The sequence below is a fragment of the Mizuhopecten yessoensis genome, unplaced genomic scaffold, assembly GCF_002113885.1.
Source record: "Mizuhopecten yessoensis strain PY_sf001 unplaced genomic scaffold, ASM211388v2 scaffold2329, whole genome shotgun sequence".
Classification (NCBI taxonomy): domain Eukaryota; kingdom Metazoa; phylum Mollusca; class Bivalvia; order Pectinida; family Pectinidae; genus Mizuhopecten; species Mizuhopecten yessoensis.
The window spans coordinates 5,814,978-5,839,711 of NW_018404492.1; the positions used below are offsets into that span (position 1 = coordinate 5,814,978).

Here is a 24,734-nt window from a genome sequence, read left to right on the forward strand (position 1 = left end):
TGAATGTGGATAGTGTAGGTGGTCTACACATCATGAATTTGGACAGTCTAGGTGGTATACACATGAATGTGGATAGTGCAGATGGTATTCACTTCATGAATGTGGATAGTGTAGGTGGTATACACATCATGATTGTGGATAGTGTAGGTGGTATACACATCATGATTGTGGATAGTGTAGGTGGTATACACACCATGATTGTGGATAGTGAATGTGGTATACACATCATGATTCTGGATAGTGTAGGTGGTATACACACCATGATTGTGGATAGTGTAGGTGGTATACACATGAATGTGGATAGTGTAGTTGGTATACACACCATGATTGTGGACAGTGTAGTTGGTATACAAACGAAATATACCCACAGAAGGTGGTATAGGGTCTCGTGTTTCTTTGGGATCGAAGACTTTGTTTAAGGAGGGAGGAATGTAGCGGAACTGGACTGGGTCGATCATTGGCAACCAGATAGCTCAATTGGTAAAGCATCCATCTAGAGTTAGAGGGTCCCGGGTTTTGAACCCTGGTCTGGCCGTGCATTTTTCCTCTTCTGTTACACACTGCATGAAAGTGGTTAATGTATGGGGTACAACATTCAGGAAAGAGGACAGTGTATGGGGGTATGTACTTCATGAGCCTATACACTTCATGGGAGTGGACAATGTATGAAGTGTAAGACCTATACACTTCATGGGAGTGGACAATGTAAGAAATGTAAGACCTATACACTAGTGTACAAAGATATAAATACGCACATGGTGGTGAACCATGCATCAGATATACAGTTCATGGGAGTGAACAGTGTACAAAGATGTAAATACACCCATGGTGGTGAACCATGCATCAGATATACACTTCATGGGGGTGGACAATGTATGACATGTAAGACCTATACAAGTGCAGATGGTATTCGCTTCATGAATGTGGATAGCGTAGGTGGTATACACACCATGATTGTGGACAGTGTAGTTGGTATACACACCATGATTGTGGACAGTGTAGTTGGTATACCCACCATGATTGTGGACAGTGGAGGAGGTATACACATGAATGTGGATAGAGTAGGTGGTATACACTTGAATGTGGATAGTGCAGATGGTATTCACTTCATGAATGTGGATAGCGTAGGTGGTATACACCTCATGAATGTGGATAGCGCAGGTGGTATACACTTGAATGTGGATAGTGTAGTTGGTATACACACCATGATTGTGGACAGTGGAGGAGGTATACACATGAATGAGGATAGTGCAGATGGTATTCGCTTCATGAATGTGGATAGCGTAGGTGGTATACACATGAATGTGGATAGTGTAGGTGGCATACACATGAATGTGGATAGTGTAGTTGGTATACCCACCATGATTGTGGACAGTGTAGGTGGCATACACATGAATGTGGATAGTGCAGATGGGATTCACTTCATGAATGTGGATAGTGTAGGTTGTATACACACCATGATTGTGGACAGTGTAGGTGGCATACACATGAATGTGGCTAGTGCCGATGGTATTCACTTCATGAATGTGGATAGCGTAGGTGGTATACACCTCATGAATGTGGATAGAGTAGGTGGTTACACACATAATGAATGTGGATAGTGTAGTTGGTATACCCACCATGATTGTGGACAGTGCAGGTGGTATACACTTGTATGTGGATAGTGTAGTTGGTATACACACCATGATTGTGGACAGTGGAGGAGGTATACACATGAATGAGGATAGTGCAGATGGGATTCACTTCATGAATGTGGATAGCGCAGGTGGTATACACATGAATGAGGATAGTGCAGATGGGATTCACTTCATGAATGTGGATAGAGTAGGTGGTTACACACATAATGAATGTGGATAGTGCAGATGGTATTCACTTCATGAATGTGGATAGTGCAGATGGTATTCGCTTCATGAATGTGGATAGAGTAGGTGGTATACACCTCATGAATGTGGATAGAGTAGGTGGTTACACACATAATGAATGTGGATAGTGCAGATGGTATTCACTTCATGAATGTGGATAGCGCAGGTGGTATACACTTCATGAAGATATAAATACACTCATGGGAGTGGACAATGTATGAGATATCATTTCAAGGAAGAGGACAATGTAGGGGGTATACACTCTCAAGGAGTGGGGAGAGTACAATGAACAAGATATACACATCATAGGAGTACACAGTGTATGAAATACAAGAGGCCCAAAGGGCCAGTATTGCTCACCTGGATATCTTAGCAATCATGACAAAATATTCCCCAAGGGAATATGCCAGACCCCAAGGCCAATCCTTGTAGCATATCTTTATTAGATTTTTCATGCCCACCAATTCAATGCATGATTATGGGGTGGGGATCTCAACTGTTTCCAAACTATGACTCAGAAACTAGGTCCCTAGGGTTGTGGCCAGACCCCAGGATCAATTCTTATGGCCAGTATATGTATTAATAGTTTTGGGGTGGGGATCTCTACCGTTTAAAAGTTATGACCCAGGGGTTAAGTCTCCAGGGTGGGGCAGACCCCAAAGCCATCCTGGAAGCATATGTGCATTCATCTCTTTATACTTAGCAATTGTATATATGGTTATAGGTTGGGGATCTCAATCGTTTCCAAGCTGTGACTAAGAAACTAGGTCCCTAGGGGTTCGGTCAGACCCAAGGGTCTATTCTAACATCATGACTGCATTGTCTCTTTATGCCCAGCATTTGTATATATAGTTCTGGGGTGGGGATGTCAACCGTTTAAAAGTTATGACTGAGGGACCATTTCCAAGTAATAAACTCTTTTTGGCCTCACCCCGGGGGGTCAGCTCCACCATTTGTACAATTTTGAATACCTGTCTCCCATGAATGCTTCCGACCAGATATGATCAATATCAATGGCATAGATCTACAGAAGAAGTTGTTTATAGCAATATAGCCAAATGGCCCCCTTTTGGCCCCACCCCTTAGCCCCCTGGGGTGTCAGCCCCACCATTTGTACAATTTTAAATCCCCACAACCTAGGGATGCTTCCAGTCAAATATGGTTGATATCCATCTCTTAGAAGTCGCTTAAGGTCATAGGAGTGTATTGCTTAACGGAAATAGGAAGTACATCCCTAGTTGAAAATCCAATGTAGGGAGACAGTATCACAATTTCCGCATATGCTAATGTTTAATTTTAAAATGATGAATATTGTATGTTTATTATACACAGAACAGTGTGTTCTTTCAATATTAAAGTATTTCAAAGTAATCCAGGCATTAATTCAGTTGTTTTTTAATCAATGAGTCGCATGTGTCCATTGTCCTGTACCTCAGGAAACCGGCTACCTATTTCACTACTGTGAACTTTTTCATGAACGATAACTCTTCCATGCAATTACTATGTGTATATGGTTTTATTATAAAATGTCAATTTTTAATCGTTTATAGATAAGTAATTATAGACAATTTCAGCATTTATGAAATTGATATACATTAATGCAATACTGATCTATGTCAGTAACCTTTTTTATCGACATTTCTTTGCAAAACATTGTGTTTCATTTTTTTTTTCAAAATTCACTCCTTTTAACATGAATTTCCATTTAAAATCCTCAAATTTCTGACAACCTATATTTTATTTGTGGCAGAAAATTTTCTTTACTTCAAAGCAATATAACTACAAAATTTGAAGAAATTCTACTGAGAAATGGCGATACAATCCTATTACCTTAAAGCAATATAGCCAAATAACCCTTTTTGGCCCTGCCCCTCAGCCCCCTGGGGGGGGGGGGTCAACTACACCATTTGTACAATTTTGAATCCCTGCCTTCCATGAATGCTTTTGATAAAATAGGATTGATATCCAGTGCATAGTTCTACAGAAGAAGTCTTTTGTAGCAATATAGCCAATTTGCCCCCTTTTGGCCCTGCCCTTCAGCCCCTTGGGGGGTCAGCCCCACCATTTGTACAATTTTGAATCCCCACCACCTAGGGATGCTTCCAGTCAAATTTAGCTAAATTCCAATCAGTGGTTAAGAAGAAGTCGTTAAAAAGAAATTGTTGACGTACGGACAGACGACGGATGCCACAGTATGGCATAAGCTCACCTTGGTCCTTCAGAACAGGTGAGCTAATAATTACACTTTATTGAGTGGACATTGCAAGTCAATCTGTCCGTCTGTCTGTCCTTAAATGAAAAAAATGTTAGTCTTGTTTTTAGAAAGTACCAAAGGAATCTTTTTCAAATTACGAAGGTTCCCCATGGTCCAAGTTATGCATATCAAATTTTGAGACTGATCAGAAAACCAAGATGGCTGATAGGCAGTCGCCTTGAATTTTGAGAGGTTTAGTTAAGCTTCATTTCTCAAAATGTTGCTCGAGATCTTTTTCAAATTTTACATTAACGTTCCTAATTAAGCATATGTGGACTGATCAGAAATCCTAGATGACCAACAGGTGACAATCTTGATTTTTCAGTGTTAAAAGATTACACTTTTTCTCGGATGGACTGGAGGAATCTTTCTCAAATTTAGCCCACAACGGTTCCCAATTGTCCCTAGTTAGACATATCAAATTTTTGGACCGATTTGAAAAACCAAGATGGCCAAAAGGCGACTTGATTTTTGCGAAGCAAAGACTGTTAGTGCTATTTCTCAGAAAGTACTGGAATTTCACTTAAAGATTCCCAGTTGTCTCATACTAAAGCTAAGGTGACCTAAAACTAATTCTGAATAACCAGGAGGCCGAGTGAGTGTGATGATATTTAATCAGTAGCAGGCTGGGATAGAGTAGTATAAAGTTTAATTTAGCCTGGAACATTCTTAAGCCAATGAGACTAGATATATAAAAATATGTGTGTAATAGCAAAATTACTTTTATTGAGAACATTTCCGCATGATGCTCAAATATCCAGGTGAGCAATACAGGTCCTCAGGGCCTCTTATTGGGAGTCCCTAATCTGTTAACAATGTTCAGAGTCCATAGGTGGAATTCTATACTCTGTAAGCCAGGTTAGGTCTAGTGTCTTTGGGTCGGATTCTCTAACCAAGGCTTAGGTATCTTATCTGTAGTTGGGTGTCCCTCACCCATACATCGGGTCAAGTGTACTTGGTTGAAATTCTTTACTTATAAGTCAGGTTCAGTGCCGTAAGTTCAGATTCTCACACCTATAATTTAGAGTCCGGTTCAATGTCTTCAGTTGGGATTCTCTTAACTGGAAGCCAGCTACAGTATTCTAATCGCGGATTTTCTAACCAATAAATCAGATTATATTGTCTGTAGTTGGGAGTCTCTCATTCCTATTCCAGGTTAAGTATCCTATTTTGGGATTCCGTAACCTTTCAGCCAGGTTCAGTGTCTCTAGTATGGATTCTTTAACCTATGAATTAGGTACGTTGGTTATAGTTAGGATTCTCTAATCCGTGAATGTGATCCAGTGTTCTTCGTTCGGATTCACAAACCTGTAATTAAGCCAGGTTTGATCCTGTATACATAGTGGAGATTCTGTAACATGCTAGCTAGGATTCCCTAATCTGTAAGTCTGGTCCTGTGTCCTTTATTGGTATTTTCCAACCTGTAAGCCAGGTTAAGGTCAGTAAGTACTCTTAGTTGAGATTCAGTAACATATTAGTTGGTCAAGTATCCTTATTGGGATTCCGTAACATGTTAGCTATGTCAAGTATCCTTAGCCTAGATTCTTTAACATGTTAGCTTGGTCCAGTATCCTTAGTACAGATTCAGTAACATGTTAGCTAGGTCAAATGTAAGCTAGGTCCAGTCTCCTTAGCCGAGATTCTGTAACATGTTAGCTAGGTCCAGTATTCTTAGTCAGATATCCTTAACATGTTAGCTAGGTCCAGTATTCTTAGCCGAGATTCTGTAACATGTTAGCTAGGTCCAGCATTTTTAGCCTAGATTCTGTAACATGTAAGCTAGGTCCAGTATTCTTAGTCAGATATTTTTAACATGTTAGCTAGGTCCAGTATCCTTAGCCGAGATTCTGTAACATGTTAGCTAGGTCCAGTATCCTTAGCAGAGATTCTGTAACATGTTAGCTTGGTCCAGTCTCCTTAGCCGAGATTCTGTTACAGGTTAGCTTGGTCCAGTATCCTTAGCAGAGATTCTGTAACAGGTTAGCTAGGTCCAGTATCCTTAGCAGAGATTCTGTAACAGGTTAGCTTGGTCCAGTATCCTTAGCAGAGATTCTGTTACAGGTTAGCTAGGTCCAGTATCCTTAGCAGAGATTCTGCAACAGGTTAGCTTGGTCCAGTATCCTTAGCAGAGATTCTGTAACAGGTTAGCTTGGTCCAGTATCCTTAGCAGAGATTCCGTAACATGTTAGCTTGGTCCAGTCTCCTTAGTCGGAATGCTCTAACTTGTAGCCAGGCTCCATCATTGGATTCCTTAACCAATTAGCCTAGTTGAGTGTCTATTGTTTTGGATTCCTCAAGTTTTAGGCAAAGTCCAGACGGATGATTTTGTACATGGTTGTACTTTTCCCACATCTTTTATCTTTCAATACAGTGTAAATCGCTCTCCCAAATCATAGCTTGTCAGGGAGAAAACGATTCAAATTCCCAAACAGTGACAGCATGTGTTGTTCAATGGTTTGCTGAGCTGAAACATTGAAAGAAAACATAAATAAGTAATGTGATATCAAAGTAGAAGTCTACCACATCTGTTATGTCACTATGTAATGACTCTTTGTTGGTTAATAACCATGTATTACTATGTAATGACTCTTTGTTGGTTAATAACCAACAAAGAGTCATTACATAGTAATACATAGTTATTAACCAACAAAGAGTCGTTACATAGTAATTCATGGTTATTAACCAACAAAGAGTCATTACATAGTGACATAACAGATGTAATGACTCTTTGTTGGTTAATAACCATGTATGACTATGTAATGACTCTTTGTTGGGTTAATAACCATGTATTACTATGTAATTACTCTTTGTTGGTTACTAACCATGTATTACTATGTAACGACTCTTTGTTGGTTAATAACCATGTATTACTATGTAATGACTCTTTGTTGGTTTCAAATAACCATGTATTACTATGTAATGACTCTTTGTTGGTTAATAACCAACAAAGAGTCATTACATAGTAATACATGGTTAGTAACCAACAAAGAGTCTTTACATAGTAATACATGGTTATTAACCAACAAAGAGACATTAAATAGTAATACATGGTTATTAACCAACAAAGAATCATTACTATGTAATGATTCTTTGTTGGTTAATAACCATGTATTACTGTGTAATGTCTCTTTGTTGGTTAATAACCATGTATTACATAGTAATACATGGTTATTTGAAACCAACAAAGAGTCATTACATAGTAATACATGGTTATTAACCAACAAAGAATCATTACATAGTAATGATTCTTTGTTGGTTAATAACCATGTATTACTATGTAATGTCTCTTTGTTGGTTAATAACCATGTATTACTATGTAATGATTCTTTGTTGGTTAATAACCATGTATTACTATGTAATGTCTCTTTGTTGGTTAATAACCATGTATTACTATGTAATGTCTCTTTGTTGGTTAATAACCATGTAATATTGTCAAATGCATGTAAAACCATGCATTTATAGTTGATGCTTTTGATTGATTTAAATAAACATTTTGTATAAAGTCAAGTGTTACTTCGGTGTTTGTTGTTTATTACTGTTTGCCAAAATTCAGAAACCAAATTGTGACCGTTCATGAAGCTTATGGAGTTTTCACACCAAAAAAGATAAAAGTCTTTTATCAAAGTGAGTTGTGCCAAGATGTCGACTTTTATGCCATACAAAAACTTTGCTCATCTTGCTCAGGGTAAAAGCATGCTCAGGCAGCTGGCATGATAATCTTCTTTTTAATTGATTGTAATCATTTCTGGTGAATTTACGATGAATCAAAAACTTTCATCTCATAAAAAAAATAATACAACATAATCTAATAGGAGGGACAGGATATTTAAGAAAGCTTTTCTTTCATTTTGCCATGTACCATACTTTGGGATAATTTCATGCTACCGAAAGGCATGTTTTTGCTCAAAATGGGGTGGTTCAAAATAATGATGTCAAGTTTTGGGTTTAACAATCCTGTGTGCTAAATTTTGGTGCTTTATCTTTCATATGTCCATTGCGTTAGATCTACATTTATAATAGTTGTGTGGTTAAATGACTGGATTCAGTCATCCATGTAATGGTTCCTGTTTTCAAATTCCATAAAAATATCCAATCTTGTGTACTACGTCTCACCCGGTTGCACAGGAGAACGTGTTTGTAAGATCAAGCACCGCTTTACTTATAGCGATGTGTCTTACCTGTATACACTTGAATACAACAAATATGAAAACATCCAAGGATTAACCTTTACCGACATGCTATTTATTGAGTGTGTTACTCCTGCCTGAAAAAATTAGCAATTCCAACTTTCACATTAATGAGAATCTCGTACATGAGAAATATAGCTCAAGGAAGCTAGATATTGATGCATAAATAATGAGTAACAGTTTGAAGATGGTCTGCCGAAATTTTGGCTCATCCACTCCAAACCCCAAATAAACCGTAAGATAACCACAACCAAAATATCCCAAAGAACAGTACCTCCCAGGGGTTAAGCACACCCAACATTGAGTCCCCTTAGCCCCAAGGATGCTCTAGATCATTTCAACAAAATTAACAGAAGTTAATCTATTTCGTAGGAGGATTTTAAAGATTTACCTGTATTTCTCTTAAGGGGTCTTGCCCCTCGGCCGCAAGGAGGCCACACACCGTGTTTAACCCTTGTCCAACGATACTCCAGATCAAATTTGGTTATTTTTTTTTATCTCTTTCTAGCCAATATTAACATGAATAATAAAATCTATTATAATTACTGGTTTAGAATTTCAGGAGAAATTTTCGGAACTTCTCTCCAACTTCTATGTGGTGAACTTACAGAAATTGGCCAGGTGAGCGAAAACAAAACTATTGGACACAACTATTTTAATTGAACATGCTTGTTTGACAAATGTCAGAAATAAATTATATTTGCAACTATAGATTTGCCAGTCTGTTTTGTGACCTTGGTGACCTACACTTTCTATGTTTATCTTAAGATACCTACCTGCTTTGTGACCTTGACCCACTGCTAAATCCATGGAAGTGAGCTGATCTTCATTTGTGTGCGTTATGTCAGCTCCATACTCCAGAAGGGCCTGTATACAGCCCGTATGATTCCTGTAGCATGCGTACATCAGTCCAGTGCTCCCCGACTATAACAAAACCACAACAACAGTGCAACTACATAGTCGGTCATTCTCGCAATGACATTTTCAAGGATCAACAATATTCATGTCGGAGTTGGATGGTTGGTTGTTTCAGGTTTGATATATTTGCAACAGCTAAGATCATTCGAAGATCTAGTGTCCATTGATGTCCAAAGACGAATTTTCACAAATGCAACTTACTTTCATTAATCTACTCAACATATTAAAGCAGGTCTCTCACCTCGTCGCTGTAGTTGACATCAAGGCCTAGACTGAGGAGGTAGTAGACAATATCAGTGTATCCCCCCGCACTTGCCAACAGCAGTGCATTTTCCCCATGTTTCCCCGACACATTGACGTCTGCACCTTTCTCCACCAGGAACTCTGTTGTGGCCTGCTGACCATTAGCACTTGCCCACAGTAAGGCTGTCATACCTGCACTATCAGGTTTGTTGATGTCTGCCCCTGTGGAAAGCATAAAGATACAGCTGTTCAACCACACAAAATGAGGCATTATAGGCTTGGATCATGTGCATCTTTGACAAAGGAAAGCCTGTGATTATGTGCCTGTTTGACCTCACAAAGTGCAGGCAAAGTCATGTGCCTGTTTGACCTCGCGAAATAAAGGCGGGGTCATTTAACTGTTTGACATCACAAAAAAAAAATGCAGGGGTCATGTGCCTGTTTGACCTAACAAAGTCGGGCAGGGGTCATGTCCTTGTTTGACCTTACCAAATAAAGGATGGACACATATGCCTGTTTGACCTCAAAAGTAAATTTTGACGCTTGCCTGTTTGACCTCACAAAGTCGGGTCAGGTCATGTTCCTGTTTGATCTCACAAAGTAAAGGCAGGGGTCATGTGCATGTTTGACCTCACAAAGTCAGGAAAGGTCATTTACCTGTTTGACCTCACAAAGTCACATAAGTTTATATTCCTGTGTGACCTCACAAAGTCAGGTAAAATCATTTACCTGTATAATATCACAAAGTACAGACTGGGACCTCTTATTTTTAACAGCTTGGAAACAAGACAATTTCAGAAATCGGTTTTTTACATAATTTATCTCAGAAACTAAACTTTACAGACTATATTGAATTCACTACAGGGATAAAAATTACCTTCCAAGATTTCCTGCTGTAAAAGCACTAATTCACCCTGGGCTGCCATCTGATGAATTGTCAAGTCTGCAAATATGTATATATAAACTATGGAAATCCATTTTCAGAAAATTCATTTCACATACAATACATCTGCATATTAAGCTGGGAGTTTTCATTTACCTTACAATCAATAACAAATATTATTTCATCGTAATTTCTGATTGCCCGAGGAGAGGTTACACACATATATATTTACCATTCACTCACTGTAAAGTGTACACACTCGCCACTCAAGAGTAACAGATGTGGCTATTAATATGTCAATCTTTTCTTTGACAGACCAAAATAAATTCTAACAACATACCTAAACAAAACTGTTACATTTTTCAAAATTTTTGATGCACGTGTAGTTTTGGAAGGGGGTCCACAAATTACTTGGTAGACTTGTCTAAACAGCTGATACTACAGATTTCCTTGAAGTTTTATTCATTGAAACTGCCATCCTCAATATCCTGAAGTTCCGCTCACTTACGCTCCCTGCACCCCTGGAATATGTCATAGCAAAATCGAAAGCTCAATGTGCAGCACCTTGTGGATGAGACGAGAAGACTAGTTCAGTCCTTTGATGAACATCAAAAGAATCTCGCAGTCGCATAACGGTAAATATTACAGGCTTTGAAGTCGGGCGTCGCTCCTTTGTAATCTTCAAAGGACAAGTATCAGCCTAGTGATTGGTCAGTTTTTTTTTTACCCGACACCAATCATATAGCTAGCTGCGTGCCTTCAATTTTGCTTTGACATATTCCTGGGGTGCAGAGAGCTAAGTGAGTGTAACCCCTGGATATCGAGGATGATCTCAAACGAACAACTTACTCTTCAGTATCAAAGGCGTAGTGGTCTGAACGTTACCACGTTGAAGGTTTGTCATCACAGTTGTTGGCTAAAACAAATTGAACAGACTGAAGATTTTTCTTCCAATTCTTAAATATTTCACTGATGAAACAGTGTCTGTACAAATAAAATTGCTATAATGCATCCTGTATTTTTTTGTTTATTTAAAAATGAAAAACATTAATGAAAGAGTTTTTTGTTTGCTGTAATTATTTATACAATAGGTGCAGTGATCCACATCAAAATCATATTCTACTTTATCCAGTCAGTGTGATGTTCCAATTGTAATAGTCTACATACTGTAAATCACCATTTTCATTAATGTTCTTCTAATGTGGATTAAGCATTTTAAATGAACAAATAAAGGGACCAAATGAATATGTTTCTTGTTATCTTGTATAAGAATCAATACTGGTATTTGCAAGTTACAAACCTATTGTACAAGATGCACTAATACACTCCATGGAATTTGTTTGTAAGCTGCACATTATCATTAATGCTAAGAGTAAATAATTACATTTTAACTCTTAATCATCAGTGTTTTTTTTTTTAATAATCCCTCAAGCTTTTTTTTATTTTAGTAGTTAATGCCCCTCTTTCTTTCTTTGAGAAATACCCTAATGACTGCTAGAAGTATCCCTCCAACTGAAAAGTGATAATTTCACAAATGTCTGTCCCAATATTTGAAATACTGCTACATTTTAGTGAAGGACCCATGTCCCAAAATATAGTAATCAAAACCAGTGATGGGCTGATGATTGTTAAAAAAAAAAAAAAATGATTGTAAAAATGTATGTACCCAATTTGAGTTCACACTGGTATGAACATTGAAATATGCTGTTCAATACATTTATTTAAATACATTCCCTTATATTTTCAATATTCAAGGGAATATTCCTTTAGCTCAGTGGTAGAACGTCTTACTAGGAAGTCTGGGATTGCGAGTTTGATCCCCAGTGGAAGCACACTACTCTCTTCCTGTGACAAATGGTGTCCGTGGCCCTACCTGTGGTGACAGGAGTTAGAACCTAGTTTTTTGTGGTGTTCAAGGCAAACATATTAAAAACAGGGGAAACAGTGTGGCAAATTCTAATTTTTCATAGGATTACGGTGCCTTCTAGCTTCGCTCTAGAGGGAATTTTCCTTTAGCGTTTGACGAGGAAGTCTGGGATCGCGGGTTCAATCCCCGGTGGAAGCACATCAATCGCTTCCTTGCTACATATATATATACTCACACGAAATGGTGTTTCATGTCGTTTTGATTTTGAGGGCGAGACACAATCTGGACTTTCCTTGTTCCCTGATAAAATAATGATACAATATTCAAATAACTGAGTTGGCAAAAGTACTTTCTATGGAATATAGACTGCATATGTAACTGATGTTCCCTCTTCAACTTCTTTTTTTTTATTTCTTGAATTCAAATTCTTTCTCTTATTATTTAAGGCAAAGATGCAATGAAATTTTGTATAGACATTGTTTTTATATCTTCCATCATTCGTTTATATATCATAATCTATTGTACATTTTAGTTATTTTGGATGAATATATGATACCTCAACAATAAAGACAATACATTCCATATCATATAAAATACAATTATGGATTTAGGTAATGGTAAATATAATAATGATAATAATGATAATTCAAGGTTCTTATATAACTAGTTTCGTAGGTCATCTCAAAGTGGTTCACAAATTATTATCCGTGGTTTTAGGGCCTTTGCAACCAGCCAATATCTTTCTCAACTCCCTATTGAGCATACAGCCAGTGCTGCCATTTCAGCGCTCACAGCTAGCATTCTACAATTCTAGCACTACCCAACCACATACTCATTTACAGCTGAACATGAGTAGACTGGAACAAGCAGAGTAAAGTATCTTGCTCAAAGATACAAACAGTGCTGTGACGTGTGTCGAACTCGCAACCCTTCCGTCATGAGCCCGGCGTCCTACCACTAGACTACTGTGCCTCCTATATGCAGTATGAACTTGGAAAAGTAATATTGACTAAGGTTAAGCGGAGGTCAATACCAATTTTTTCAGGTTGAAGTTTGTTACAGATTAACCTGCATATTTATGTTGGTGACTTTCATTTCATTTCAAAATATTTTATTAAATCAATCCGATTAAATGGGAGTTGGGCAACAAGCAAAGCCTATACGAGCCCTTTCCCTTAATCGTGACTTAGTCATTAAACTAACATGCATAGCACTCTTATAATAATTAACAAGGATAGTCGGATGGCGCATACTCTCCTTTTACAATGACAGCTGGGGCTTGATTCCTCGATTGGTTGTGAAAAGGCATTGGTCACCTGTCCAACCACATGGATTTTCCCTGAAAACTCTTGTTTCCTCCCGTATTAAGGACTTCTGCACACTACTAACCGGGCCAACAAGAGTGATTAAATAAATAATACTGTAACTTATATAATTAGCAGTCACTATCTTTCACGTACAACTCTGTTGTGATTATAACATCATCACTTGAATTGGTTCAATGTACCCTCCCTCTTATCATCAACCAGTACCTGTACCTTAGATATAAAGGAATGGTAATTACAAATTAGATACCTTCTGCCAACACAGAGGCCACCTCCAGATCATTGAGTTCCTGGTCACTGTCTATAGGTGAGACGAGTCGGAACGCCCCAGCATGGCCTGATGATGCAAACCTCCGCATTGGGGACAGCAGCTTTCTTCGTCCACCAGCAGTTCTGTCGGGAGATCCTTTCTTCATGTCATCACCACCTTTGCTGTTTTTCCTCCCAAAAGTCTCTGTTACCTCCATTGCTATAGTAACACATAGAAAGTGGCTAAAAAGAGCCAATCCTTTAGGTTTTCATCTTGTTAGTGTGCTAAGAATCAGACGTGAATGGCCCAATCATCATAAGCATTTTATTTCAGTCAACCTCATGCTTTAAATAATTTGTTACATGCTAGGGTTAGCATTAGGATTGACCCTAACCCTTGTTAATGTTCGAATAGATATCGTTATAATCTCGTGCTGATGCCTGATTAAAGCTGTAGATTGAGGTCAATGTTCATCGATATTAAATGCTGACATTACAGGGTTGAATGCAAATTTATTCCAGGGTATACATATACATGTATGTAATTCCTGTAGGAACTCTATCTAAATCGATCTAACGATCGGAACTATAAATCTCTTATTTAGATATGAGTTCCTACAGGTATTAGTAATTAGGGTGTTGGAGAATCCTGAGCGGAGATAAAATGGAAATCAGTTGTGCAAATTAAATCTTTAGATTTCTTATGGAAGAATGACACTCCAACCTTTAAAAGACGAACCACTATTATAATTAGATAGCAACTATCTAGTACATTCTGTGTAAGTAAAATATGGCTAAAGCTCTGTAATAAATGGATAGTGGGACTGTACATGGTAGTTGCAATAAGCCTTTGATAATTGTGTCAACTGTTTACTGTTCCTATGATAGACAATTCATTCATTAATGGTATGGTTATTAAATTGAGATAACAATGATGAATGTCGATTGTAAAAGCTCACTAAACGAGCTTGTGTTTATCTTTGTATTCATATCGACGTTAAATAAAATTTACTTGACTTAATACATGAATACCTTACTGTCTAAACACAGGACAACTCAGATAATACATTTGTTTCGGATTTATACCGAAAAAATATTTGATTATTTTATGACAAATGTCTTGTTTTGTTAATTTATGACAATACTTGTAGCTATGATCAGACTTCCCATGTATGTGCACAAGTCATAACGCATATAATAAGAGTCAACCAGTAATCATCTAATGCAGGGGCCCGTGTTTTGCCAGGTTGAAAGGGATTGAGGAGGGTTACACACTCTTTCTCTTCAGTGGAATCACATCTAAGTAATTGCATTTGAAAGATTGTGTTCTTTTGCTTATTTGTACACCTATGTTATCGTATGCTATTTTCACTTACTCAATGTCAAAATATAACAGCTGATCACTTCGTTTCGTTTTGGACAACAGTAAGCGTCTGCACGACTTCGACCTCTCTGGTCATGCTCATGGTCACATGAAAGCTTTTTAAGTTTACCTAAATTCTCTAAGGACCTGCTACAAGTAACAAATCCCATCAAGAGTGAAAGTGATATAAATTAATACTAAAAATTAAGACTATCAATAAAAAACACAAACAGCGAGCTGTTAAACGACATCTGAATTTAGTCTAAAGCGTTTTTTACCCATTGTAAACAAGGAGAACTTAGAGAGAAATTTGCATTTAAATCAATTAACATTGAGTTATTTCAAAATTAGTCAGCATTTAACCAGTATGGATCAAAGTGTTGGAACTTTTTTTAATATATAATGGCAATTGGAATTAAAAAGTCTCCCATTAAAAAAATAGTATCGAGACATGACAAAAGCTAGAAGTATACAGTTACTTCCCCTTAGTTTCACTTTGGGTATAACTGTAGCACAGTTTAAGGCTAGTATAATTGCACTTCTGTTGATCATGTAGCTCAGTCAGTTAGAGCGCTAGTATAACAATCTTAAGTTGGGGGACCAGATCCCACTCTAGCTCTTTTTACATTCGATCATTGTTGCTGATTATATTTTGTTTATTTCATCTTGATCATTAATTATTGCATAGAATTCCTGCAAGGTATGGTATCCTTTTTCAGAAATGAAATAGCAAATCTTGTCTTGACAGAAAAAAAAATCAGCTTTCAATGGGTCTAGTTACAGTTTTTGACAGTGCATGGTACAGGGATCCTTAATATGATATAAAATATAAGCGGATCGTATATTAAGGAAGTCACGGGAGCGTTAAATATAGGTCAAAATCAGTATCTACAACATGCATTCAGCAGAACATCACAATCTTCGTCATTGCCGCAATTATTATCCATGTAATACTTCTATAGATACCCAGATATAGAATAACAAGTTTTTCTTATTGTACATCGATGGAAGGTCCCATCCTGTTTCCAATACCTTTTCAACTTCAGATAATGTAGATTATTGAGGCTGTTTTTGTCTGGGAAATCTGGAGTGAATAATCTAATTAAATTTTAACTTTGAAAAGTTATCCATGGGTGTTCGAAAATTCCATATTTATATATCTTCATGAGGCCATTATACAGCTTCTGCGGTAGAGTGCTGATCTTAGCCAAGTTTCTTCCCCCTTAAGCCTATATAGACTTTTACCATCATTTAGGATATAAGGGGGTGTCTTGCATTGCCCCTCCACTGGGACATACATGGGAAAGGGCACTACAAGAAAGTTAAATTGGAGATTTAATCTGTTTCAATCTATTGTATCAAGTCTTAGAGGAAAAATGACCTCTTGTTCTGGTCTTGACAGATTGCTTTAAACGTTCCTTGGCTGTGTTTGTCTTCTGATTAGAGACATGTGATGGTCTTTACCTCTGTTACCCATACTGTACTTTTCCATTGGTCATCTTTTTTCCAAGCTTTGCCATTTTGTCTACACAGCAGCATCCACTGTAGTACTGTCTCTACACACTTGATTGTTGTGTATGAGCACCTGTTCTAGCTTTGGCAAATTCTTGTAATTGCTGCACTGTCTGCAGCACCAACTGTCAGTATCTGTCAACATGAGTACCTCAGGGCGGAACAATATACGCCCATCGAATGACATATTGTGCTATATACTTTCTTACATTGAAATAAGATTTGCATCATTCTAAGAGTAGTTAGCTGACATGCTATAAAAAATGAAGAAGAAAATCTCCGGACAAAAAATCAAATACTGAAATGAACAAAAGGCAATTAGTTTTGCAAAAATCATTGAATCAAAATTCTTTTACGGGAGACACAACTTCATATCATGATTATAATGTATACCAAGTTTCAAAGAGATTGGTCTAAAAATGTAGGAGGAGATTGCTGGACAAACAAGAGTTTATACCGGTGGATGGACAACCCCATACCATAATACTTCCTTCAAATTTGACGGGCGTATAAAAAGGCTACCTAAGTGTTGAGGTTCTCTCTGCTGCAGCTGCTGATACTTGCTGTATAGATCAGTGCTTCTTCTTCTGCTCTGTAGTTGCTACAGTGAAAGTCTGAAGAGGTATCACCTCTACTTGTCATTCTCTACTCTGGTAATGATGGAGTACACATTATATATCCTCCAATCCTGATGGTGTCTGTACATGTGGCTGAACCATCAGTATAGGTATATATACTTCAATGGGGTACTTTTCTCCGATTATTGCTAGCATCAGGACTTTCCTCACTGCATTGCTGATTGTTCATCCTTTGTTATTATAATGCAAACTATTAAATTTATGTTTACATGGTGATGGTAAAGAACACATTGATGCAAAATCAGGCAAGTTATAACAATTTTATTATCCAATCATTTATATTTTATTTTAATACCCGAGTAAAGCATATATACAAGTGTTACACTTTGTCAAGGTACTGGAATAACCTTGATGGTCTGATTAACACACCAATGAATAGAATGGAACCAGTGACATCAGTTGATAACCTTGTGAACTTTGAGTTGACTTGTATCATCAACATTTCTGTCTACATTTGAAGTAACTAAACATCCTCTGTCGTTAAGATGCTTGAATGACCTTGATGATCTGACTCACAATGTCATCAACACTGTTGTCTATATCAACAATAATGAAGTGTTCTGTTTCGTCTGGGTGTTCTAATGTGGCCAGTTGGGAGGGGAGAAGTGATGAAGGCATGAAATGATCCTTTCTCGAGTTCATTCTAGATTGTAGTACCTCCTCCTTACCATGCAAGAGTACAAATAACACGGATGATTTATTCATATTTTTCTTTGGTAAAGAGTGGGAATTAGGATCATCTGTAGCAGTGCCTTCTAGTAAAACCTGCCGATACATTTTCTTGAGCCCAGAACAAGTGACAACTCCATCTTTATTTTGGGAGTCTAATCTGTAAACAGTCAATGAAAAGTTATTATTCATTTCATTAAATGTTATTATTTTTGTGTTATAAAAAACTTACATTTTTTTATTTATTTTTATGCATCAATAGAAAGATAAAATAGCATTTATATATTATTAGTAGACATCACCTGACAAGGCATTGCTATGTTACCTGCACTGTGTATATAATTCTGATTTGTTTTTATGTTTTATCCATTTCTTTATGAATAGATTTAAGAGAAGTTACATGTATATCATCAGAAAAACAAATATGATGAAGGCTGTTGTATAAAAGTAGTGATTTAGTGATACACATATATGTTGGACACATATAACAGATTGTATTCCCGACATGATTAAGTGAAGTATGGTGACATTATACCTATAGTTTTTAGGCAGCATGACTTATAATTATTGTCATTTTCCATTCAAATAAGTTATGCCTGATATAAAATGATGAACAATGACCATTTACAAAGTTCCGATAAATTGTAAGGATTATGTATACATACTTCTGCATGTGCTTATGTATGGCTAACAACCAGGGAATTCTGTCCTGAAGAAAGAGAATATAGAGTGATGAGGTTAAACAATTTCATTTTAAATCTGACAGCTAATTATTACAGCAAATAATAGTATATATAGTAATCCTGAGCTTCCTCTTCCAACCATTATTTGCATATGACCTTTGACCACCAAAGATTAATCACATCATGTTTAACTTAAGGAGGCTCCACCCTTTAATGATTAACCATTAGAATTTCTTGAAAATTACCGGTACACATAATAGTTATGCAACCATGTAGAGATAGTTTATGAAAATCTAAGCTTTCTAAAAACTACTTCTGTTTGTTTGGAAAAAATACATTTTTTTTCTATTTTTTTCCTCTCTTTCGTTGGCTGCATACAAATCTTCCAGCATCGTATCGACAACAGTTTGTTGACATCTCCACCAAATAAATGTATTTCTTTTTACTCTCCTGTGCAGAAAAGTTCCTTTTGGCGGTGTTAGTATAGTTTACACTGTATACGTTATTCAAATGCCCGATACACAATATGGAAATGATGACACGAAAATAAGACAAGAAAAACATGTGTATTACCAAGGGTGGGAAGTCCTTAATGCTTGTTTCATAAAATAGAAGTGAGCAGAGGCTCATTTAGATATATCCCCACCCCACAACCCCCCTTCCCCGATTACGCTTTGACCACAGATTTGTTAGACATCTTGTACACAAACTCTTTACTTCAAAAGTATTAAAGTGTAATCTTTGACCTTGACCTCCGACCCTTTAGAATTGACCAGTGACCATCTAATTATCATCAGGTGTAGAAGTCAATGTTACCATACTATGGTGTAAATATAAACTAAATTTGTTCAGGGGTTCATGAGATATCTTGTACACAAGATTTTACTTCAAAAGTGGTCAAATGTAATCGTTGATCATGAAAGATGACCACCAAAATCTAATCAGTTGTAGAACTCAACACTACCATACTGTAGTGTAAATATGAACTAAATGTGTCCAGGTGTTCACGAGATATCTTGTAGACAAGCTTTTTACTACTGACTGACACACACGCACATGGACGGACGCACAGACAAAGCAGTCCTCTCATTAGGTGGGGGGTATAATTAGCCATGGGTGTGTGTGTGCTTAACCTCATTCAAATGCAGGATTACTTCCTGGTGTAAAACATGTGACCTTTACCTTTAACAAACATTGAAAATGATAGTTTATGGATCCATGGTTTGTGAAACTCCAAACAAAGTGACCCAAGGTGACCAAAGGGCAATAACTCTATTTATCGCACCTCGGACAAAAATGTCCAAAATCCATTGGTTTAGAGCTGTCACGTGGTGACCCTCTAATTTTCTATAAAGATCAGTAGGATTCCATTATAGGGCAATATGGCCGCCCACTGCTCACCGCTTCAAAACTAAAACAACAGATACCTGGTACCTGAATATTCTGAAAATGATACAATGCTCACCGTAATTCCCATTCGCTACATTGTATCGTAAAATGATAGGAGTTGCTTCCCCTACGCCAGGCAAAATTAGAAAGACGCTGTCGCAAGCGACCGTCTTTTGTTTTAGCGTGGGTGCCGTCCCCTTATCTAAGCGTTTCGGTGACATTGAGAGACAACAGCACAACAACAACATGGAGAGATTTGGGCAGACGACAACGGAAGAAATAGACAGGAAGCGACTAAACAGTCAGTCTGCCCAAACGCAAAAGGGTCCTCGATGCGATAAATTCGTTATATAGTCAGTTACTGACCCTCTACAGAACCATAGAGGGTCAGTAACTGACTATATAACTAATAATGTATACGTTGCAACTTTGTGTGCATATATACAAACATGAACTTTCTGTTTTCACATATTACCGGTAGTCCCTCATCAGAGGAACTACATTTATCTGTGAAGGACTAATAACCAAGGTTGCAGCTAAAAACATCAAATTCCCATACAAATAACCCATTGGTTTCAGGTTACAAGGTGTTTTAAATGATATCTTACTGTGGTCAAGGAAATCGTGTTGGGGGTTTATGCAATAGACAGTATAAGGCCAAAAAATAATATGTTTCAGGTAACATGACTAAAAACAATAAGGTTGGTGGAAGGGGTTGGCCAAGGGCTTATTTAAGAAATTTCAAAAATCACCAAACATGATGTTATTCAGACTACATTGTATTAATTTTTCACTATTATTTTTGATCTTTTGAATAATAATGAAATATGTATGGGATTTAAATTTAGTTTTGATACCTGCCTATGAAATAGAGAGGTGTCATAGAGAAGCTTAACATTTTCGGCAAGTTTGAATGTGACTTTTAAGCGCATTTGAGTGAGATCAAATTGGTAGAGCCAGAAGTAAAAGCTAGGGCCTAATCATTAATGCATGATCTTTTTCTGGTGTCCATTCCATGCCAATTTCCAAGGAAGAAAATGCCCTGTATCCCAGGTGGTGACAAATGACTAAATGGTACACCACTTGGAAAGAGCTTGTCTTTTTGTCTTCCAGAGTACAATGCTTGTAGGATAGAGCAAGTATTGAGGAGATTATTGAACGCAGTTCACATTGTGATTTTGGTAACTTTTTTCAAGTGCCAACATGAGGTCAGTGAGGAGTCAAACCAAGGCCTACTGATTATTAGTCCATTGCTTCTTGCCAAATCAATATCAAGTGCCATGGCTCCATTGTTCATCACTGTGACCTATTACTTTACAGGGGTGGTAGGGTGGCGCAGCAGATAGCGCACTAAAATGCAAGGGGTCGGGGTTCAATTCCCCAATCGGACATGAAAAGGTATGGGATCACCTGCCTGATCATGTGGGTTCTCTCCGGTTACTCCGGTTTCCTCCCACATTAAGCGCACTAACATCCGGGCCAACAAGAGTGATTAGTATAAGTTGTAAAAACTAGTTTCATAATTGTTGTAAAATAAATAAAGTTCATATTTTATATTACTTTACCTACAGTGTGGTCCCAATATAGAGCTGTTCATTTTCTTGGTCATTCACTACATGTGGCCTGTAAGGACAGACACACTATACACTATATAATCATATCTAATCAATTCCATTGTAAGTTGTGACCCTGATCCATCAAATGCCACACAAGATGTGTTTAGATACCAACCACTTCATGTGGCATATACCTAAATTTTTATTTAATTTGAATCAATATTTCAGAAGAGCTTGTGATAAACTGACGTCTAACTTTGTAAATATAAACTTTATTTATTTTACAACAATTATGAAACAAGTTATTCAACTTATATTAATCACTCTTGTTGGCCTGGATGTTAGCGTGCAGAGGGTCTTTGTGTGGGAGGAAACCTGAGTACCCGGAGAAAACCCACGTGGTCGGGCAAGTGACTCCATACCTTTTCATGTCCGATCGGGGAATCGAACCCCGGCCGCCTTGGTGAAAGGCAAGTGCGCTATCCACTGCACCACCCGACTTAACTTTGTAGACAACACTTATAGAATATATTAGTACTGCTTTCTATCTATGTAAAAGTATCAATTTAGTTTCAAATACCTCGTCTGTCAGTGGTTGTCCTCGAGACATCTTCTCCTTGTTGGCTACAGAGTGGAATTCGTCAGCATCACGGAATGGCAGATTTAACTATAAATAGAAAACAAGGAAAAAAAATAAAATAAAAAAACAAACAAACAAACAGGTAGAATAATTGTAACATGATATAAGATAACATTGAAGAGGTAATACAAGTAGAACAATACAGGTGATCAATATGATACTTACCACGTAATCTACATCATTATAGTGTGCTTGTTGTCTCCCTTTGTATTACATACTGACACATTCATCTCCATGCTATTTCACCCAGGCACTTTAGAACGAATTATATTTTCCACTACATAAACTGATATTACAGATCATTCTACCCGATAGTACATTTGTGCTTTACTTAATTTCATACATGAAACTAAAGAATTCCATTGAACTATGTGACATGTATTCCCAGCACTTACCGTATATACATGTCAAGAAATATCTCTGATGTAACTGCTGAACACTTATTTCACTCAAAGATCAGCTCGCTGTAACTATTTTACAATTTTCAATTTTGAAGTCTCACATTTTTCTCTGTCAAACTTCAATGTTTTTATCAAAATTTCCTTTTAATTTAAAGACACCAACTGGAAATATCTTTAAATCAGATTGCAATATTCTCATTAAAATACAATGTATATGCTGATTATGCTAAACAACCAATCTCAGCTAGGTACTGGGGTCATGATATATTTTGTGTCCTCACCAAGTTTCTATAACTCCAGCAAAAGATATTTTGTCTGGAAATCTATAATCCTATACACAGACAGTCTGTTATGAGGGACCAAGAAATACCTATGTCAACATGACTATAATTGGGAGGTGTGACAGAAAACCAAAACCATGTGTAAGTATCTCAATATCATACTCAAGGATTGAACTTCATTTTGATGGCGTATACAGTAGTATGAATGCAGTTGGCAACTAACATACTCGTTAGCACGTTAGCACTCCAATGACCATAAAGAATATGTCTGTTGCCATTGACGATCAATTCTTTATAGAACATGTTCTTCGCAATGTAGAAAACAGTCTCAGCGGGTTGCTACTGATAATCATTTGATTGTTACAATTTTCCTATGTTTATTTCTGTTACAGTCGTGTTTGACTACTACGAGGTTTGGTATATTCCATGTCAAATCTAACAAAGATACCTGGTAGTGCTTTACGATGAAGTTGAATTCTCACAGTCTGGCATGGCATAAACATTGTAATTCTACTGTAAACAGTTCTCTCCACTAATCTTCTGAGTATAAAGTTGACTATATTTATGAATCTAACTCGCTTAAAGAACTGAAAAGATATTATTTTAGAACGTTATACTTCCCTAAGGGGTATTTACACAAGTATTAGTTATGTTTTTTTATTAAGAGTATGCAAAATCCCCCCTTCCCTGTGGAAATTTTAAAAGGTATAGGCATATATATAACATAATATTTATTAGAAATGTTAAATGATGTGACAAGTTATCCAGGTTACTTAGAAAAAATGATATGGAAAAAGAGACATATCAGCAATACTTAAGGAATGCTTTTCAGTCAAGATTGAGGAGGACTTTGATTAAGATACTTGTGTCTTTACAACATCTATTAAACAAATGAAGATTTTTTTTTTTATACATTTGACATACACAAACTTTTATGTCATCACACAAACTGTTTGAAAAGTAAAAATAAATCTGTATCATTTATTGAGCTTAAAAAATAACAAAGGCTTTTCTGACGAAATATTAGATGTAGTTGTATGCAAAATGTACACGACGTGTTTAGGAACTATTTCAGATATGTATTTTTATTATGACATGTGAATGACCTGCTTAACACCTCATCCAGTTATTGAAAAGTAAATAGAGTTCTTCTATACGTATATTGAAAAGTAAATCTTTATTGACCCACAGACATGTACGCCCAAACTGTGTTTGTACACCGGTAGTTAATTAGCCATGCGTCATCAGAATAAACAATGTTGACAGACACGGTGCTATGTTTTTGTTAGATTATTGATAGATTACCCATAGTAAAACAAACATTGGCCATTATACATTGTATATTAACATTATTACGTTTGCAAATTCTTCGTATTTGTGAAACACAATATGATAAGTTTCAGGTACATACATATTTGCTCAGATATTGATTCTGAATGTCTGGATGGTATGTGGATCAATGTGAAGGTGTGGCCTATAGAACTAAGGTTGTCAGCTGGCTAATAATTTCTTACACATAATGTCCACAGAAAGTGTCATCTCTTTGGTAAAGAATTTTGTATCATATTTCAGTATTAAGCTTGCATGTTCATTGATACACTGGGTATGTTAACCTGCTTTTAGAATATTTTTTGGATAAAATTCGGATTGTCAGTTAAATTACATTCAGATGAATCTTGTTAAATGTTGTTTATGTGAAAATAAATCAATAAAATATTTCCATAAACCAAGTGTCATGATGACCAAAAATTGGTCTGACTTCACCGACATTGAATGATCCACCCCACCCTGCCTTCCCCTCCATGGGGGGGGGG

At 36.9% G+C, this 24,734-nt stretch overlaps 2 protein-coding genes across 7 annotated transcripts in view; both read right to left on the bottom strand.

Annotated features, from left to right (window-relative positions):
• Window positions 1–4,712: 4,712 nt before the first annotated feature.
• LOC110445674 (DNA-binding protein RFXANK-like) lies at window positions 4,713–15,241 on the bottom strand. The gene is made up of 8 exons (XM_021490408.1): window positions 15,165–15,241; window positions 13,790–14,008; window positions 12,450–12,514; window positions 11,197–11,263; window positions 10,342–10,407; window positions 9,463–9,686; window positions 9,080–9,227; window positions 4,713–6,580 (listed from the first exon to the last, which is right to left on the bottom strand). The coding sequence occupies exons 2-8, from the start codon at window positions 14,004–14,006 to the stop codon at window positions 6,507–6,509; spliced, it is 861 nt and encodes a 286-aa protein (XP_021346083.1). The 5' UTR covers window positions 14,007–14,008; window positions 15,165–15,241; the 3' UTR covers window positions 4,713–6,506.
• A 2,308-nt stretch (window positions 15,242–17,549) lies between these two features.
• Window positions 17,550–24,734, bottom strand: part of LOC110445676 (probable gluconokinase) — a 19,927-nt gene continuing 12,742 nt past the window's right edge. For all 6 annotated transcript variants that reach the window (XM_021490419.1, XM_021490424.1, XM_021490418.1 and 3 more), the window contains 3 exons: window positions 22,179–22,265; window positions 18,636–18,679; window positions 17,550–18,130 (listed from right to left, as the gene is read on the bottom strand). In XM_021490419.1, coding sequence (XP_021346094.1) covers window positions 17,782–18,130; window positions 18,636–18,679; window positions 22,179–22,265 — 480 coding nt within the window. In that variant the 3' untranslated portion in view covers window positions 17,550–17,781. The remainder of the gene's footprint in view (window positions 18,131–18,635; window positions 18,680–22,178; window positions 22,266–24,734) is intronic.

Bases quoted from the DNA above. Each gene is read 5' to 3' on its own strand.
- LOC110445674 (XM_021490408.1), bottom strand. From the start codon at position 14,006: ATGGAGGTAACAGAGACTTTTGGGAGGAAAAACAGCAAAGGTGGTGAT. The intron at 9,228-9,462 runs GTGAGAGACCTG...GTTTTGTTATAG, and splicing joins ATGTCAACTACAGCGACGAG to TCGGGGAGCACTGGACTGAT. The intron at 6,581-9,079 runs GTAGGTATCTTA...TCAATGTTTCAG, and splicing joins GGGTCAAGGTCACAAAGCAG to CTCAGCAAACCATTGAACAA.